The sequence below is a fragment of the Nilaparvata lugens genome, chromosome 12 (assembly GCF_014356525.2).
Source record: "Nilaparvata lugens isolate BPH chromosome 12, ASM1435652v1, whole genome shotgun sequence".
Classification (NCBI taxonomy): Eukaryota; Metazoa; Arthropoda; class Insecta; order Hemiptera; family Delphacidae; genus Nilaparvata; species Nilaparvata lugens.
In genome coordinates this window covers 23,917,921-23,938,209 of record NC_052515.1, presented here as the reverse complement: position 1 = coordinate 23,938,209, position 20,289 = coordinate 23,917,921, and the positions used below count along the sequence as shown (strand labels likewise).

Genomic DNA, 20,289 nt, shown 5'->3' with positions numbered 1-20,289 from the left:
TTGCTAAAACTACAAACCATAGTCCGAGAGATATTACTTTTTACACGGCTCTTTCTCAAAGACAGAGGCCCGATGCTCTTTCCTTCACCAATCACTCGCACTGCCTAACAACACTCGCTACTTTTGAGATAACATTTTTTACACGTCTCTTTATCGAAGTCAGAGAGGCCCGATGCTCTTTACTTCACTAATCACTGCCACTACCTAACAGCATTCTCTCTACTTTTGTGTCAGCATCCAATTGTGCGCAACATGCTTACTCCTCTCCACTACTCTGTCCATCCCACAAACTATGTAAGGAGAAATCCGTTTCCCCTCTTTATGTTAAAAGTAGTATCTCTCGGACTATAGTTGAAATAGCAGCTGAAACTGCTTTTGAGGTGAGAATTTCAGAATTATTAGAAATTAGTTGTGGTTCTCAATTATTACTAAAACTACTTGAAATTACAGCTGAAACTGTTTTTGAAGGTGAGAGTTTCAGAATTATTACAAATTAGTTGTAGTTCTCAATGATTGCTAAACCTACTAAAAATTACAGCTAAAACTTTTTTATAAGGTTAGAGTCTCAGAATTATTACAAAGTATTTGTTGTTCACAATCATTGCTAAACCTAATTTAAATTACAGCTAAAACTGTTTTTGAGGTGAGAGTTTCAGAATTATTCCAAAGTAGATTTAGTTCTCAATTATTGCTAAAACAACTTGAAATTACAGCTGAAACTGTTTTTGATATGAGTTTCAGAATGATTACAAATTAGTTGTAGTTCTCAATGATTGCTAAACCTACTAAAAATTATAGCTAAAACTGTTTTTGAGGTGAGAGTTTCAGAATTATTACAAATTAGTTGTAGTTCTCAATGATTGCTAAACCTACTAAAAATTACAGCTAAAACTGTTTTAAGGTGAGTTTTTCAGAATTTTTCCAAGAGTTGTAGTTCTCATTTATTACAAATTAGTAGAGGCTCTCAATGATTACATTGTTATTTCCAATAATTTTCTAGAACGTAAATGGGAAGTCCAATTCCACAAGATGTCAAACTGACACTCTACAAACTGAATAATTATTAACATATCTTGTATTTTGATTCGAATATTGTGTATTTTTGAACCTTCTAGGTTATGCTCATCTAACCTTATAGAGTAGATGATTCTAAATTAGAGAAACTGAGACTCCCTCAATCAGCTGTCTCCCAATGTTAACATTACAAAACAACGAAATACTGTACATTGAATGAAATTCTCCCTCATGTTTATTGCTTCAAATCGCTGACTCAAATAGGTTGGGGACTTGATAGATCCTAGAGTTTCGAAGATAAATCCGTGACTCAGAAAGACGATTTAGTTCCGAAAGCTTATTCAAGTCCTAGACTCTGTAAACCTACAGAGCTCGGGATTTAGGTGAGTTCTAGACTTTAAACAGCTGGAGTCAGAAAATTGGCTTTCCAAAATGGGGCGTAGTCGCAGTAAATAGTTGCAGCAAACTTTATTATTAAACTTTATCTTCTCATTTCTATAATTGGAAACGTTTTTCCTTGACGAAATGAAACATTCCGAAATAATTCAAAATAGCTGAAACTTTAAACTACATTATTTTCTTTTTAATTTATTTTGTGTTCAATTTTCTTGTCTTTCGAAATTTAATTTAAACGTGACTGACTATGACTACGACTAGCTACGCCCCGTCTCGGAAAATCAATTTTCTGACTCCAGCTGTTTAAAGTTTAGACTAGCTAAATCTCAAGCTCGAAAACCGACCCTAAATGTTTTTTTTATCCTTTATTACTCAACAGCAACTTCCTTTAATCTTTAAAATATTAACGCTTTGAATTGCAGATTTTTGTCTCTGTATTCAGTTTTCATTGATATTTTTAGGATTGAATGTTATTGATGATTGATTTATTATTGACGATTGATATTGTTGGTTATTGTTGATATTGTTGATTGTGTGAATTGCAGGCTCTACAAGCACCAGCTTGCCATGAGAATATGGTGAAGGTGGGTGGTTACATACTGGGCGAATTCGGAAACCTAATCGCTGGTGACCAGAGGTCCGCCCCCATTGTGCAGTTCCAACTACTACATTCCAAAGTAAGTTATCTATCATCACCCGTGAAACCTCTATTGAAGATTTACCAATGAAGACTTTATTAGAAAATAAACATTAACCAACTTAATAAACTAAACTTTTTAAACTAAAATAAACTTCTTTAACCAACTGCTGGAATATTATTACTAAACAATAATTATTCCAAATATCTAATGAAAGCTATATATAAGAAGAACTAAGGACTTCTGCTACTGCAAATATTGACCGAAGAACTAATTTTTGGTAGGTGCATTCTTCAAATTTCCTCCTGCTATTTAGCTCTTCGGTAAATATCTGCGTTATCAGAAGTCCTAAGTTCTATTTATTTAGATTCTATTGGATATTTGAAATAGTTATCATACAGTACCCTTTACTTTATTGCTACACTTCTAGTTTCAAAATACACTTAGGGCCGGTTTCCGAGCTCCGGCTGCTTGAAGTCTAGAACTTACCTAAATCCCGAGCTCGGAAACCGGCATTTACAGTTGAAAATGGCTCTTGAAGAGTTGAAACTAATTTTTGCAATAAAATAAAGGGTACTTGATCATTTCTATTGTGTTTATATCTATTTATTTATTAATCATATTTTGAAACTGCTGTTATGTAGCTAAGGTGAACGTGATATTTTCGAGCTCAAAATTTAAGTGGTTTTATTCTTTATTTTGTGAATTTAAAGTTTGTTTTATGTTTTTACAAAAGTTTTACTATCAATCTATCCAAATTTAATATTGTTCTTTTATTCCAATCTATATTCTCAGATTATGATTTGGTGTAGAAAATTGAAATGGACATAACCTATATAGGCCTATAATATTTGGACAATTTGAAACTAAATTAGGAAATTGAAAAAGCTTTCGGCAATAGCCTGTTTTTCCGATAATTGTATTGTTTGTGCTAACCTAATAAATAAATAAATATTACATATGGCACTGATGTAATAACATTGGTGGATTAAATACTTGGACAATCTTTGAGTAATTTTTTCTTCCAAATGACATTGTCAAAATTAATCTGTATATTGATGTGTAAATTTTATTGTTTTAGTACCACCTTTGTTCACCGATGACGCGAGCGCTGCTGCTATCGACCTACGTGAAATTCGTGAACCTGTTTCCGGAAGTGAAGTCGGTCGTGCAGGATGTGTTCCGCCAACACAGCAACCTGCGCAGTGCAGACGCTGAATTGCAGCAGCGCGCATCCGAGTATCTCCAGCTCAGCATCATTGCATCCACTGATGTGCTGGTGAGTCAAAGTGCCGGTTGCACAAAAGCCGGTTAAATTTGAATCGTGATTAATTTCACCAAAACCAATCAGAGAAGTCGGCTTATCAAAAAGGCCTTCTCTGATTGGTTCTCGTGAAATTAATCACGGTTAAAATTTAACCGGCTTTTGTGCAACCGGGCCAAACCGTACTAGACAGGGATCGAGAACTAAGTATTATTCAAAACAATCAGTAGGATACGTTATCTGCAGCTATCAGTATTATTGCCTCCACTGATGTACTGGTGAGTGAAACTGCACTGAAACCAATTTAAACTGTGTTCGAGAACAAAGTATAATTCAAAACATCAGTAGGATACGTTATGTACAGCTCAGCATCATTGCATCCACTGAGTTGTGGTGAGTGAAAGTGTCTCAATTTATATCAACTTGAATTGAATTGCTGCTTTTATTGAATTCTAGGCGGGCGAAGTTAAGGCGCCCACTCTTACACTTTAACCCTCATATATTAACAACGGAGTACGGAGTAATATTGAAAACAATCGGTTGTAGACTTATTTGCAGCTGTTGGTGGCGGATAAAAATCGAGTCTTACGCATGCGAAACTCATCGGTGATCTGCTCCTGTGTAGCTCCCCACGCCTCCTCCAAGAGGGAGATAGGAAGGGCTGTGGCCACAGTCGTGTTTCAGTCTTGGATTCGGTGCAATTCCGGGCGAGGGTGACACGTGATCCCGGGAGGCGATGAAGTCTGCCTGGTGGGCCTCCTGTCCTTTGACTCCGGGAGAGGGCTAGATACCACCATCAGTCAAACGTGCCAGGTGCAGCTCACGTGACCTATAGTAGGCTTACGGCAGCAGCAGGAGTCAGTGATCCGGTGTGTCAGTAGTCAAGACATGCGTAACGACAAGCATTGAGTCACAATCTCTTGTGGCTCTGCCGAAAGGGGGTTATATATGTCTACAAGACATGGGAAAACCCTCCTGTTATGTCTAGCTGGCTTGCCAGCTTACAGAATTAAACCCCAACACTCGATAAGCGTGTTGGTGGCGGAACCTGGTGGTGGGGGGTCAGCTGACCACCTTTGAGATCGAAGCCGAGTGTCCAGAGCTCAATTAAGCTCGATTTACTTTATAATTATATGACTTGATAATAATAGATTGAAAGGAAAAAAATGTTGTAATAATATTTTGAAAGGAAATAAATGATGATGATAATAATTGTGTGTTACAGGCGACAGTGCTGGAAGAGATGCCCTCATTCCCCGAGCGAGAGTCGTCTATCCTGGCAGTGCTGAAGAAGAAGAAGCCGGGTCGGGTGCCTGAGAACGAGATCAGGGCTTCGGCAGCCAGCGCCAATGCTGCCACCAACCATCACAACGATCATGTCAGTTCACTTGTGTTTTATATCGATAATGTATAGTCAAGAATCGATATTTAAAGATCGATAATATCGACAGTATTATTTTCGATGTTAGTCAATGAGCGAGCGTTTGTAGTGCTCCACAACAATTTGCCAATTGTTTTATTTGAAAAACAATAAATTCAAATTGAGAAGAGTCAATCTTATTTCAGAATAAGCTGTCACTTTTTAATTTAGAAAACATTTTACTAAATCAGATTAGTGTATTGTATTTGAAAAATCGTTACATATTAAGGAGAGTAGTCCAATTTTGATTGATCTTCAAAATGAAAATAACATATCAATTGAAAATGAGAAATTAGTGGAATAAAAACACACATATATCGTCAAATTCTACAGTTTTATTTATTTGGTACAGGACCATGATTTCGCAACAACATCGACAGCAACAACATCGACAGTAACTCAGTCGATTTTTTAGAAATTAGCCATTCAGAGTTGATCATGAACAGAGTAAAACGTTGTTCCTTGTTACCAAACAAGAGTACATCATTGTGTGCAAACAAAGTACATTATTCGTGTCGTTTGCGTTGCTAAACCGAGTACATTATTCGTGTCGTTTGAGTTGCTAAACAGAGTACATTATTCTTCTTGTTGTGTGTTTTTCTAAAAAGAGTACATAATTGTTGTTGTGTGTTTTGCTAAACAGAGTACATCGTCGGTGCCGTCAGCGGCAGGTGCAGCGACTAACAACAGTATGTCGGCCGACCTGCTAGGCCTGTCCACTCCGTCTGCCCCCTCCAACACAGGAGTGCTGGTCGATGTGTTGGGTGACATCTATGGGTCATCCTCGCCGCAGCCAGCCGCCAATGCTAATGCACAGCAGAACAACTACAATCCCAAAAAGTCAGTCAATCATTACATACTATGAGATAGAATGACTAGAATACAACATCGATTTATAGTTTTCATTTTTGTTTTGGACTGAAATTTTATCAAAATTGTACACGTGAATTCTAACCTTATTTCGGACTTTTTCACCTATAAATGTGGAAGAAACATAGCACGAGGACTATCTTATTATTTTATCTTTCAATTTTATTACCTTAGTGTCATTTGCATTGTAAATAAATAAATAAAAAATCTCAAAACATAATATTTTTCAATGTACTTCTGTTATGTCGAATTAGAGGTCTTCACACCTAGCATAGCGTAGCTAGAAAGACGTAGCCGTCCTATCCCCTGATGTTTATTTATTTATTCATTCAACTTCCAACCGTACAACATCAGTTTAAAAAAAACTGATACAAGCCAAAATAAGTATAATCAATTCACAATATGTGAATATCAAATAATATAAGCAATACAAGCAAGAAATACAAACGTAAAATACATGAAATAAACACATTAACATAAAAAAGTTAATCAATTGCTTGTGTGAAATTTATTTATTTATTGGATAGAGCTAACAATACAGTAGTCGGAAAAGAAAAAACAGGCTATGGCCCAAAACTTCTTCAATTTCCTAATTTTGTCTTAAATTGTCCAAATACTATGTAGGTTATGTCATTTCAATTTATACACTAAATCATCAATCTGAATATACAAATCAGAATAGAAAAAACAACTTTAAATTTACAAAGATTAATAATGAAACTTCCTTAAAAACAGAAAACAAACTTCAAATTCACAAGACAATTCTATAAAAAGACATGAATTTTCAGCTCGAAAATATCACTAGAAAAAATTTACGGATTGATTAGCATTAGGAGATAGGACTGTTACTTCTTTTGAAGACGTATTTCTAGCTACTCTACGCTAGGTGTGAAGAGACATTTAGGCCCGCTGCAAAGTAGACCCACGCTAATTCACGAAAAACAACCCACGCCGTGGGATGGTTTGTAAACCATTGCTATAGAATTATTCATAATAATCAATCAGCTGACAAGTGGATTATTCATTGCATGTATTACACTGATGTCTTGAGAAGCCTAGCACTGGTTTACAAAACATCCCACGGCGTGGGTTGCTTTTCGTGGATTAGCGTGGGTCTACTTTGCGGCGGGCCTTACACTTGAATTTTCGGATAGCAATTCTCAATTGATTAGTGATTCAGCTGGTCTACTCAAAGATCGTGAATACTCCTCAACTACTTGATAATTTTGAAGCTCGTTAATCTATCAAATAAATTACATCCAGCTTATACTAGAACATAGTCTAGGGATTAGGTAGATTTTATTATTTCTCTTCTATCATTGTCATGCTTGAATTACTCATTTCCTGTTTTATTTTGTTCCAGGTTTGTATGTAAAAACAATGGTGTCCTATTTGAAAACGACCTGATACAGATTGGCGTTAAATGTGAATTCAGGCAGAATCTCGGAAGATTAGCACTGTTCTACGGAAACAAAACGTCATTCCCACTACAGGTAAATCAATTATTGTTTTGTCCATACCATAACATTCTCTCGTATTAAGCTATTTTTAAACAATTAAATTGTCAAATGAAATTGTAAATGTGTTTATAACAGACTATTGGTATTGTAAAATTTATTGTATTTATTATCTATGAATAAAATTGAATATTTTCCAATCATTTTTCACTTTTCAATCAAAATTACGTAATCTCTCAACTCAATGTTCGTTTTAAGTTCATCTTATCATGCAATAACAAAATTCTTCCAATATAACGCTTAAATTTATTCTATCATGAACAAATATCGGGGACCGAGCTTCGCTCTGGAGTACAAAAGCATAAAAAATTTATTACGAAAGTAGAAATTATAATAATTCATAAGGACATTTTCCATCCAATAACAGTAAATTGAGATTAATTCCCAGAGGAATGCAAAAATTTCCCTCACAAAGGCCCAGTTGCACAAAAGCCGGTTAAATTTTAATCCTGATTAACTTCACGTGAACCAAATCAGAGAAGACCATTTCAAAAAGATGGATCTATTGGAATTAATCAGGGATTGAAAATAACCCGGCATTTTTGCAACCGGCACTAAGTACCTGATTGAATGATTACAAAAGTTCAACAGCTGAGTCATAATTTTGACACAGTCCCACACACATGAACTCGCTCACTAACTTCCAAACTTCCATCAACAACAGACGACGAAACAATTATCATATTTTTTCCAAGGATGAATAATAATTATTCTTTTTTAATGTCCTTCAGCGAGTTTTCTCAGTTATGAGACCTAGTGCAATCGAATCTTTATATTATAAACCCTCTATGTTCTGAATTTCGTGAGAAACGTTAGAGCCGTTTTCGAGATCCGGTGAAATACGAACATATAAACATCTAACCATCCAAACATATAAACAGAAGTTGCTCGTTTAATAGTATAGGATGATAGGGAGAAAAGAGAATATTCCCTTCAATAATACTCTTTGGAGAAGGCAAATAATGCATTTTCATAACTTTTAGTAGAAAATGGGAAATTATGTTACTAATGTATAAAAGCTATAATAATTGAATTCATTATTATGAATTTGTTTGCTCTATTTTTGATTGGTTTCTATTGTTTGTAGAATTTCTCGGCCACCATCCAATCACCAAGTGACTGGGTGAATAAACTGAACATCCAGGTGAAACCTGTGGATATGCTGTTAGAGGCTGGTGCACAAATTCAACAAATGGTCAATGCTGAATGTGTTGAAGACTACCTTGGTAAGTGTTGAATTCAATCCAGTATCACATTTACACATTCACACTACTTACTTCATGTGAAACTTGATTATCATAATATTGTTTCTCAAAGGATGTGGAATTGAGTGTGATACTGAGCTAGATTATTTGACAACAGATTTTATCCTCTCAATTCTTAGCGAAAGCTTGAAGCTTTTCATCCTTTTAATTATGTATCTTCCAGTGAAAGTATGCAGTTTTTCCATCAATTATTGTAGTGAACTAATTCCTAAGACTAAGGGATGTCGTGAATGAAATTAGTTGGATCTGTTTTAGATTCATTCAATTTGAGTCTTGAAATCGGTTTTTTAGTGGTGGGGGGGGGTCACACAGAGAGCAGTCAGCTGTCAGAGCGGTCTTATAGGAAAATTTAGATTTATATCTTTATTATTGTACTCAATGTAAATGAATATAATATAAGATGTACATAACAATTAAAAATAAAATTGACATTTTGTTTTCTCACATGTTTCGACAGTGTAATTTTCAAAGTGAGTGAGTAAAATATATACTGCCACCAACTTGGAATAGAATTAAGTTGAAAAAAGAGTACTTTGATTTTTAATTTTTATGTAAATACGAGTAGCCCTTACCAAGAAAGTGAATGTACAGAGTGAGTTATATGAGTATGGGAACCCTTCAATAAATTGGAGACTGTTGTAGATATAATACTGTAACTTCCAGGATAAGTTATTGGTCAAATTCTCTACCTTCTGATGTACAACTGAATTTTAACCCCTCATAAGGGGATAACTTAGGGTTTAAAAATGGCGGCTGATTGAAGTTTTAGTTTTTAAAGAAATAATTGATAAAGTTCAATTAGCTGCATTTTGAATAAAAATTTCTTAAAACATTTTTGATGTCATCTTTCTTGTTTTGAAAAGGCCTTCAAAATGATGTATTACACAATGGGCGTTTACATTGAGTTACAACCCCTCATTTCCTTAAAAACTAAAATTTCAATCAGCCGCCATTTTGGATACAAGTATCATAGAACATTTTTATTGATGCCATATGCCTTGTTTTAAGAAGGCCTTTAAAATGATGTACCACACAATGGGTGTTTACTTTTAAAATATTCGAGTTACAACCTTATGAGGGGTTGAAATTCAGTTGTACGTCAAAAGGTAGAGTATTTGACCAATAACTTATCCTGAAAGTTACAGTATGAAATTGAAATTCTTTATTCTCCAAAAAGATTAGCAATACAATTTATATTTGCATGTAAAAAAATTAAAAAAAAAAAAATACATTTCATTGGAGGTTCCTCTTATGAGCACATGAGAGCCTGTGAGAGAGGAGCGAGTTGTCTAGTAGCATCAATATACATAATCTTAAATTAAACTATTCATAGCTATGAAAAATATGAATAAATACATTTTAAAAGAAAATTGTTGATGAAAGAGAATAGACTAGAAGAGTAACAAATAAAACAAAACCTAATCTGGAGTGTGTATCATTATCAAGCAAATAAAATGAACCAAATCAAGAAAGAAGTGGGAAGCATAGTGAGATCGACGAACAAAATAAAATCGTTAAAAAAGATGAACAAGGAGTGAGATAGACACCAATTCTCTTATTTTTGTAATATATTTTCGAACAAAGTTCCAATTATTTTCATAAATACAAAAATTACTAAAAAACTTCTTAAAGAAATAAATATATGGGTTGAACAGAATATTTTTTATAGACTACCTAAATTCTAATAGTTTCATAATTTCGTTACCAGCTCCATTTTGGTTATGTGTTGAATGAGGTTTCCTTTTTTTTTGTCACTGTACTACCTATTGGATTTTTGTTACTTTTAATTTCTTTATTTATATAATTTAATTTCCTGTATGAACTCACAGCCATCGCACAAGTTTACTTTGATGGCTGTGCCAAGTATGTGTAAAAATGTATTTCATCTCATTATTTGTATTGTACATTGGCAAATAAAATATTCTTCATTCTTCTTCATTCAGATCATTCATAACAAGCGCACTCATTCACACATTCGTTAGTTGATTATATCTACAACAGTCTCCAACTTATTGAAGGGTTCCCATAAATATGACTCACTCTGTATAAGATGTAATATGGTTAGATAAAATATTAATCTTGATTTCCCCATAAACCATTTTAAGACAGTGATGAGAGTGTGTTTCAATTTCAGATTCGCCCACAATGAACGTCACATTTTTGTACAACAATGTTCCGCAGAAACTGAAAATGAAACTACCACTGACCATCAACAAGTTCTTTGAACCGACTGAAATGAATGGCGAATCATTCTTCGCCAGGTGGAAGAATTTGGGAGTTTCAATCAGGTTAGTAACCTCTACCCACTTTTTGATGTGTTTATCATCATTCGTTTATGAACATAGTTTGGCAATCAAACCTCCCGAATTTTAGAAGGTTTATTGATGAACATCCAACACTATTCATTCATCTATCTTATTATTTATTCATTAATGTATTTATTTATTTGATACAAACTTGGAAAAGCTCACAGACATATTCCAGTACGATCCTTAGTCCCGCCGCAAAGTAGACCCACGCTAATCCACGAAAAGCAACCCATGCCGTGGGATGTTTTGTAAACCATTGCTAGGCTTCTCCAGATATCTGTGTAATGATAATAATACATGCAATGAATAGTCCACTTGTCAGCTGATTGTTATGAATAATTCAGCAATAATATAATAAATTATTCAGTAATTCTATAGCAATGGTTTACAAAACACCCCACGGCGTGGGTTGCTTTCCGTGGATTAGCGTGGGTCTACATTTCGGCGGGCCTAAATGACTCTGATAGCATAAGAGTACATTAAAAATGGAAAACAAAATAAATATAACATCACACTATACCATTTTACATAGTTTTGTTTCAAGAAATGTCATCAATGTTTCAATGTTTTCAATTTGAAATGTCTTCTGTTTGTTGACAAGAATGACACCCTCTATAACAAGATGCTTTATAACCTTGATTCAATTTAAATTTATAATTATCATTCGCTCAGGACTGTAGTTGATTAGCATGTAGTCTTACTTATAGCACTTTACTATCCTAACTTCGCCTAATAAAGAATTTTCTCTTTTCATTTCAATTTCTTTGTATCTGACCATAGTGAAACAATAGCATAAGTAGATATCCCATGGTATAGGGCGTTTATGTCGCAACTTTTACTGTTATCTCAAGCCGATAGTTCATGTGATTCTTTCCCGTGAAGCTGTGTGACACTGGTAGTCTCTCATATTGTGCCGTTCATACACTCTCACCCCAACAAAACAGTAAAATTCGACAATAATCAACAGTAATCGGCTTGAGATAACAGTAAAAGTTGCGTCATAAACGCCCTATACCATGGGATATCTACTTACGCTATAATTGTTTCTCTATGATCTGACTCCTATTATATGTCATAAAGTTAGTTATTAGGTTAAGCGACTCATCCCTCAGCACAAGCATATGCTTAAAGAGGGATGAACCATTAATATTTCTTCAAAGGCACTTTCCTTTCATTATTATTATCAATTATATATCCTATTTGATTTTGTTTTAATATTTTATCTACACATAGGGTTTTGTTTTTTACCACTTTATTATTGAATGTTTAATTATGAAATTAATGTGTTTGTGCTTTTAAATGCAATTATTGTAATCTAATTTATTTTTCTTGGTTGAATAAAGCATGTATTATTATTTATTATTATTCGCGAACAAAGTACATTAACTTTCTGTACTTTTTGTGAGTAGTATCTTGTTCACTAGACTCGGGTAGGCCTACAGCGACTCGAAACAAATAATTTGCTAAAAAATTGAGAAGTCAGTAGAGATTTCGAAGCAAAAATAACTCTCTATCGGTCCACAGATGTATTTGGTGTGAAGTGAAACTCTACGGACATATCTGCCCACAGAAACCTAGCTGTCGTTTTATACTTTTGTGAATATTTTGTAGGATTTTCGAGTGAATAAATTTTGATTTGATTCCTTAAGGATTTGCCAGTTTTTCCTCTTTCAATATAATAATGAGTGCTTATTGTACAATGTCTGATGGTTGAACGATGGTGTTGTGTTTGCAGCAACCCGCAAAAGTCGCAGAAGATCTTCAGAGCGGTGGGGCCAATGGACCTGATGGCGACTCGCACCAAGGTGCTGGGCTTCGGCATGCAGCTGCTGGATGGCATCGACCCCAACCCAGACAACTTTGTTTGTGCCGGCATCATTCACACGCGCACCCAGCAGATCGGCTGTCTGCTCAGGCTCGAGCCCAACAAACAGGCACAGGTATATTTATTTATTTACAACAATATATGGGAGCATACGGGAAAATCCCAAAAATTGCTCCCCAATCAAAAAATTACATTAATCACTTTACAAAGAAATTGAAAATTGAGAGAAAGAAACAAGGAAAAACTATTTTATATTTGTGAAGAAAAAAAATGTTATGAGAAACTAAGTATACTGAATATCAGAGACTATACTATATACTAGAAACCATTATGCAATATGCCACTACTTCATCTCATCATCCTCCTCCTCTTTCACCTCCCACTTCTCCTTCTACTTCTGTCTCCTTTTAATTTTTTCCTCCTCTTCCACCTTCTCCTTCATTTACTTTTTCTGCTCCTCTATCTTCTCCTCCTTCTTCCCCTTCTTTTTCTTCCACCACTCCTTCTCTTTCTTCCTCTCCTTCTTCTTCTCCTCTTTATACCCCTTCTACTTCATCCACTTCTTCTCCTTCTAGTTCTTCTTTCCATACTTCTCTTTCTCCCTCTTCTTCTCTTCTTCCTATTTCTTCCACTGCTTCTCCTTCTCCTTCTTCTTATCTTTCTCCTCTTCTTCTTCTTCTCCACCTTATTCCCCTTCTCCTTCACCTACTTCTTTCTCTTCTACTTCTTCTAATACTCCTCATTCTTCTTCTACTACTCCTCATTCTTATTATTTTCCTCATTCTCCGCCTTCTCTTCCTCCTCCTCCTTCACTTCTACCCCCATTTCCCTCCTCCTTCACTTTTACCCCCATTTCCCTCCTTCTCCACTTCCACCCCATTTCCCTCCTCCTCCTCCTCCTCCTCCTAATTCTTCTTCATTTCTTCCTCTTTTTCTCCCTGCTCCTCCTTATTCTTCCTCTCGTTCTTTTTCTCCTTCTCCTTCTCTTACACAGAGAGGAGGGATATCCTTCTCCTCCTCCTCATCATCATCATTCTCCTTCTCCTTCTTTTACTCCTCTTAAGTCTATAAGGAACACCTTCTCATCCTCTTCTCCTCCTCCACTCACTTCTACAACTCTTCCTCCTCATTATTCTTCTTCTTTTCCTTCTCCTGTTCCTCCTCCTTTTCCTCCTACTCCTCTTCCTCGTTTCTGTTCTCCTCCTTTTTCACCTTCTCCTCCTTCTACACCAACGTCTCCTTCTCCCTCTTCTACTCCTCCTCCTTAATCTTCTTTTCCTCCTCTTTCTCCTCCTACGCTCCCACCTTCTCTTCCTCCTCTCAATCCTCCTCCAGCATCTTCTACACCTTCTCCTCCTACTCCTCTTCAATTTTTGCATTATTGGTACGTGTATTGATTTTTTATTCATCAGTTACTAGTTTCTTTTCAGCACATACTAACATGAGTTAGGGTGATAATAATGTTGTGTTTGTTGCAGATGTACCGGTTAACAGTACGCTCGAGTAAGGAGTCCGTTTCACAGGAGGTGTGTGAGCTGCTCGCCGACCAGTTCTAAAACCAACACCCTGTTGGTTGTTGATCTACATATTTAGATTTATCGAAACCATGTTACGCATGTAAGAGATGTGTACTGTACATTTAAAAAAATGTAATAACCATTATAACAGACTAAAAACAAAAGTGACAACTATCTATACAAAATATATAATATCTAACGTTTCAAAAATTAAATCTATACTGAAATACATTTTTTATTTTGATCGGAATATTTTTCCAATTTATTGTGAAGTTTCAAATAGATTGTTACTACCATTCGAAGATTCGGGTTCAATATTGAATGGAAACGAGTTTATTTTGTCGAAACCAATAATCTATTGAATCCATTTGACATGCTAGTTTCTGTTGTTACACCATCATAAATCTCTAGTAAACTCAGAGATATCTGATAATCAGTCTCTAGTAAAGTTCACTAGAAATTGAAGATTGTGTAACAACCGAGACTAGTATCTCAAGTTGTTTTTGATAGATTACTGGTTTTGACAATATTATGTCGTTTCCATTCTACCACCACAACACAGAAAGTTCTGGATTTAAAGAGGTTATTAGAAATATATTTTCTGATTTATTATGTCCCGTTGGTACATAAAATCCCACCAACCGTCTTGGATAGGTACTAGATTGCCTTTTAAATCTAGTAGAAATCGCTATTGATTATGTAAGTAATAGATGTCTAGTCTAGACTATGAAACTCTGGTGTTATATTATGTGTTGAAAAGATTTTGGTTGATATATAGAGACTTGAAGAAATATTTGTTTTGAATTCAACACTGTTTTCAAAGGGTATTTGTAACATGTTTTGTTTTAAAGTCACCAATAATTCTGGAAGGATAGCTATTAGAAAACTCCAAGTATACATTAAAATTTCTGTGAGGTTATTATCTTGAGGTAGAATTTATTCTATTTCGAAAGTCAGAGCTCTTTTGTATAGGAAACTGTTAGAAATACTAACTAGTGATCAATGGTATAACAACAACAAGAATATTAAAATTGAAAATTATCCCGTTGTCGTTTGGAATTGAATATAATTCTTTCCTGTCTTATTCTGATTATATTTTAGTTTTTCAAACTTTAGAAGTCAATATTTCACTTTTTGTCTTCATTCCTGTGATATAAACTACCCAATTAAAATTATTCGTTTTTTCAAGAAATTTGGTTTTATGAAGATTGAGTAAACAAAAAGACTGGTCTTTATTCCATTTACTGCACTGCATATATGTCTTGAAAACTAGTATAATGTGCTTAACGCTGGGAATTAATATATATTATCAAATACATGAATATTCCACTCACTTGATACAAAACTTCTTTGTTCTGAACAAAAAAAAATCTTGAGCTTTTCTACGTTGTACAGACTATTTTTGAGCCTTCTTTGTAGAAACTATTTACTTGGTTGAATCATGCTGGAAGAACTCGTATACTGTCATTATTCTGTTATTCTTTAGAATTGACTTACAATTTTAGCTATTTGTTTTTATACAACTTTTATCGTGGCTTCAAGATGTCCCACTATTAACAGATTACACATAACCAGTGTGTTTTGCTGCTACGAATTTTGTTTTCATTATTAAGAACATTGAAGAATATGTCTTAGATAATTCAAATGTTTTTTCTATTCTAACTTTCACTGTGTAATATTTTTCAATGTCCAGTTAATTGTAAGAATCAGAATAAATTAATTTCAAGCCTGCAATATTATAATTTAAAATGGTGTAACTAATTTTCAATCGTCAGTGTAAGATTCTAATCTAAACAAGAAAATAACTTACTGCTTGTAAATAGTAATATATTGGAAAATCTATCAGTTGGAAGCTTACTGGTCACAGTAAATTGTAATTGTAGAAATGATCTTAGATATTGTTCCATCGTAGTATTGAACATTTTCTGAAAAAAATTCAGACGTAGATTTGTAACTCTAGCTGATTATTCAAGAAAAATCTATATTTATGACAGTATTTTCAAACGTCACATTTATTAATATCGTACGACCTATCAAAACAACCCTAGCAGAATATCTTCTCTTAGCGTTGGAAGAAAATTATGTAGAATCTGAACTATTATAAACTTCTTTGAAGAATCGTTTTCAATTTTTATTATCAACTGAATATAGATTATATACCTACTTCTGTTGGTGATTCAAACTGTTTATATAGACTGTATTTCAGAAGAAAATATTAATTAATCGTTGAATAATATATTTAATTTCCTACCATATAACTGTATTATATAACTTGAGAAGTTGATACCGTAAGTAGTAAGCCTACTGTTGTTACATTGTATAGCTTCAAAAGCTGATTTCCTCTACATTTTAGAGGAGATAAGAGTGTCTAACTATACATAATACTCTTCAATATAATCAACAGCATCATTATTGTAATCAATATATTTTAGGATTGAGCTTAAGGTAATAAATTATGGTGTGTGAGTACATATTTGTAAATTATATGGAAGCGTGTAACCATGTTGCATTTAAATAATGTGCGGAATTTTGAAATTTTAATAAACCTTCATCAATTTAATGACAGGCTGTCAATTTTAATCGAAGCTTAAAAATGGGTTGAGTGAAAAGTGAAAATTCAGAATTTCGAGCTCACTGAAATCTAAAGTCTGCAAAATATTGTTGTACAATATTTTTGCTCGCGTTTATATCATTTTAAGTATGAAATCTTTAAAAAATCAAATCCCTGTTTTGGGAATTAAGTTATTGTAATCACACATTTTTCTCTTACGTTATTAGTGCTCTATTACGGCCAAATGAAAATTAAAATAACCTGACAATAGAATAATAAATTCTTCTAAAAACAATATTTAAATAAAATCGATAAAACCAAACTGTAATTATCGACATTTTTTAAAGGTATAACTATTTATATTGATGGAGGTTTAGGAAATTTTAGAATTCGGACACAACTCATGTATATTGGATTGACTATTCCCTGATATTTGCGACTTTTAGAATGTAAGTTCCCTATATTTTTCATTGAATCTATCTAGCTTTTATTTGTTCCGTTTTACTTGTCATGTTTAAGCACAAACGCCGTATTTAAAATATTGTTTTTGTATGTGATTGATTATTCGATTCATAATCATGATAATTGGTGGAGACATTTCGCCTTTTTTTACCCTTTACGGAGATAGGGTAAATACTCTCCATAGCCTGATATTACTCCATAGCCTATCCATACAATTTTTCGATATAAGCATAACATCTTGGAAAATGTGTGCGTTCAATTGGAATTCAATATTGAAATTTATACTTTTTTAGAAATGAAATGCTGGCAATGTAAGCCTATACATTATAAATGTTTCAAGATGAATGTATTACTTTGTTCCCATTTTGTCTGTATTCAAGTAAATCTATTGTTCTCTCAAATATATTGTTTAGAATGGATGCACATTTTTCAAAGTTATTGATATCAAAAGAAGGCTTCTAATTTGAATGGAACTTAATGGAAAACTCGATTTCCATCAATAAACTCAAATTAGATGAATCTCATTTAAATTGAAGAACAATTCAAATCTCACATTTCTTCAATAATATAATTATTACAAATGAAATGATCAAAATGGGAATAATAATTATTCTTGGCCCTGCTTATGGAACAAATTTGCTTAAAATTTTTTAGTTTGTAAATTATCAATACTCGAAATATTTTATGTATATTAATAATATCCATTCCTTTAGAACGAATGTATGATAATGATACGATTCAAGTTCTTTGATATTTTTAGGATTTATATTGAAGTACGTACTACTTATCTGTTTTGTTTTAGTTTACTATTACTATTTCAATTTCTTTATTTTTAAATAATGTATAAGGAATCTCAATACTCATTAATTTTCAAAAGTACTCATGATTTTTAATATCAATGATGTAAAAATTATAAATATATTTATCCATTATATTTATCTTACTACTTTTGAATGTGTATAGATTGTTATAAATTTGGAAATATTTAAAATTGAAAATATTTTATCCTAACGTCAGAGTTGCCAACACAATTTTTTTATTTATTGCAATTGTTATTGTTGATATTGTTATCGTTATTTATATATATTATCATTATCAAACCCACTATCTTGGCTGCTCTGATGCTTTATCTACCTGTAAGTTTTATTACATTATTTATATTTATTTTTTAAAACGTTTCTAAGCGCATGGTCATATCTAGTTCGTATTGAATTTGTATACTATCATCCAGTTAAGTAAATTTGCTGTAATCATTACTGTATTCAAATCTTATTATTTATGATTTGTGTACTGTTAATTTGGTAAGTATTGTAATTAAAATTCACTTTGACATAAGAATACAGTCGTAGTAAACGTTTTATTTGTTTATTCACCCCAGTTTTATTTTTTCAACTTTTGTGTAGAATTTTGTTTTCAAGTACAGTAGATTCTTATTGGTATAGATTTCATTTTTCATTAACATAATATCCTTCATCAAACGAAAATGAACGGGTTGAAACTTATCAGATTTTTGAAACTTATTTAGATTTTTTATCAGATCGTAGTAGATTCGCGAATAAATGAAATTTGTCAAGATGTGACATCTTTTCTCAAATGTATTCCATTTATTAACAGAGTCACTAATTACCGCTTTTGATAAATTTTGTACACTATTTGAGTGTCTTACAAAATATTGGTGAAATTTGAAACTATTTGAGAGAATAAAGGATCTATATAGAAATTGTTGAAATATTTGATCGTGAGCTGCTTGAAGTAGATTATCTTGTTTTATATATTTCCCAACCTTTTATAGTACATTGTTTTGTGATAATATGTCTATTATTCAATCTACTTTTTCGATTATCGATCATAAATAAAAACCTTTCCAACAAATAATCGCAAATTTGCTTCTTTTTCTGAAGTATAAAATCCATTAATTGGTATTTTATGTTTTTCAAATCATAAATTACATCAGTTTCTCTAAATAAATCCATTGGATTATTCATGATTATATACATTTTTGAAAATGTGTTGACAAAAAATATATCAAATCTTGACGCACTAACAATCATACTGGTTGAATAATATATAATTGATTCAGTTTTCATATCTACTAATTATAGAAATTTTCCAGATTTGCAGATCCGGAAATTGAAAAGGTATTTTCCAAAATTATATAAAATACTTCATTGAATAATATTAGTACGATACGCTGTTGTATAATGAGGATAAATTATTAATAATAAATTAGAAACGGTAACTGCTTAAAACTGTGCTGAATAATTCCATGTAAATATTTTCCTCCCCTTGATCAAAATGAGGAATACCGTTGTCCCTTATATTATATATTATCTATTCTACTATTTGTAAAACATAGTTTATATTTTTTCAATTTTCTTTCACTGCATAATCACTCTAAAATCTATTCAACTTATTTCATGTTTCATTTTTATTTGGTTCTCTTACTTATTCACTCACTTCTGTTTATTTTCAAATTACTTTCCTAATCTAGAAACCCAAACTGTTGTGTAGCTTATCCTTATTAACAAAAATCTTCTAGACAATTATACTACTTGTAAATATTGGATGTGTTTGTTGATGTAATGACAATAAAGTGGAAGCTTATGGTAAATAATACTGTAACGGGACATTTTGCTGTTCATGTTTGTCAATATGTATGATTATAATGATATATTATAAATACATTACAGTAAATGATGAATTGAAGACATTATGTTTCATTAACTCTACTAGTAACCTTATATATATTACACAATCATGTAGTAAATCGAGGGACAAAATGACAGTGCTCAGCAGACTACAACTTTCATTTTCAATTCGTACTATACTTAGCACTCAGCCTTTCACTGATGGCTATTTATATTAAAATATTAACTATTAAAAACTGGATATTTATACTGTACTAAATATGAAAAACTCTCACTTCAGGCCGGCTGCATTTACTATCACCAGTCACTAGTCTACAAATAAATTTGTTATCTTTTAATGATCAGTTTTTAATCTTTGTTATCTTTTAATCGGTCCACTTTATTTTGACTTACCTACTTTCTTAATTCTTAAAAGTAATTCTAATTACTTTCTTAATTCTTTCTCTAATTTGAATATTTCTTCTATGACTCCTTTCTATATTTTGGTATTTGATTTTTTCTACATATTTAATCCAACCAATTCTTGAAATTTATATCGGTTATAAAATTATTCAGGTATTTAGTCGCGCTGCACTGGTAAATGTTTCTTCAAC

The 20,289-nt window shown here is 32.9% G+C and overlaps 1 protein-coding gene across 1 annotated transcript in view; it reads left to right on the top strand.

Annotated features, from left to right (window-relative positions):
* LOC111055125 (AP-2 complex subunit alpha) overlaps positions 1-19,754 on the top strand; it is a 42,846-nt gene extending 23,092 nt beyond the window's left edge. The window contains exons 12-20 of the mRNA XM_022342294.2: positions 1,956-2,087; positions 3,130-3,327; positions 4,538-4,690; positions 5,376-5,572; positions 6,966-7,095; positions 8,207-8,345; positions 10,519-10,672; positions 12,429-12,633; positions 13,997-19,754. Of these exons, the coding sequence (XP_022197986.1) occupies positions 1,956-2,087; positions 3,130-3,327; positions 4,538-4,690; positions 5,376-5,572; positions 6,966-7,095; positions 8,207-8,345; positions 10,519-10,672; positions 12,429-12,633; positions 13,997-14,074 (1,386 nt within the window). The 3' untranslated portion in view covers positions 14,075-19,754. The remainder of the gene's footprint in view (positions 1-1,955; positions 2,088-3,129; positions 3,328-4,537; positions 4,691-5,375; positions 5,573-6,965; positions 7,096-8,206; positions 8,346-10,518; positions 10,673-12,428; positions 12,634-13,996) is intronic.
* Positions 19,755-20,289: the final 535 nt, after the last annotated feature.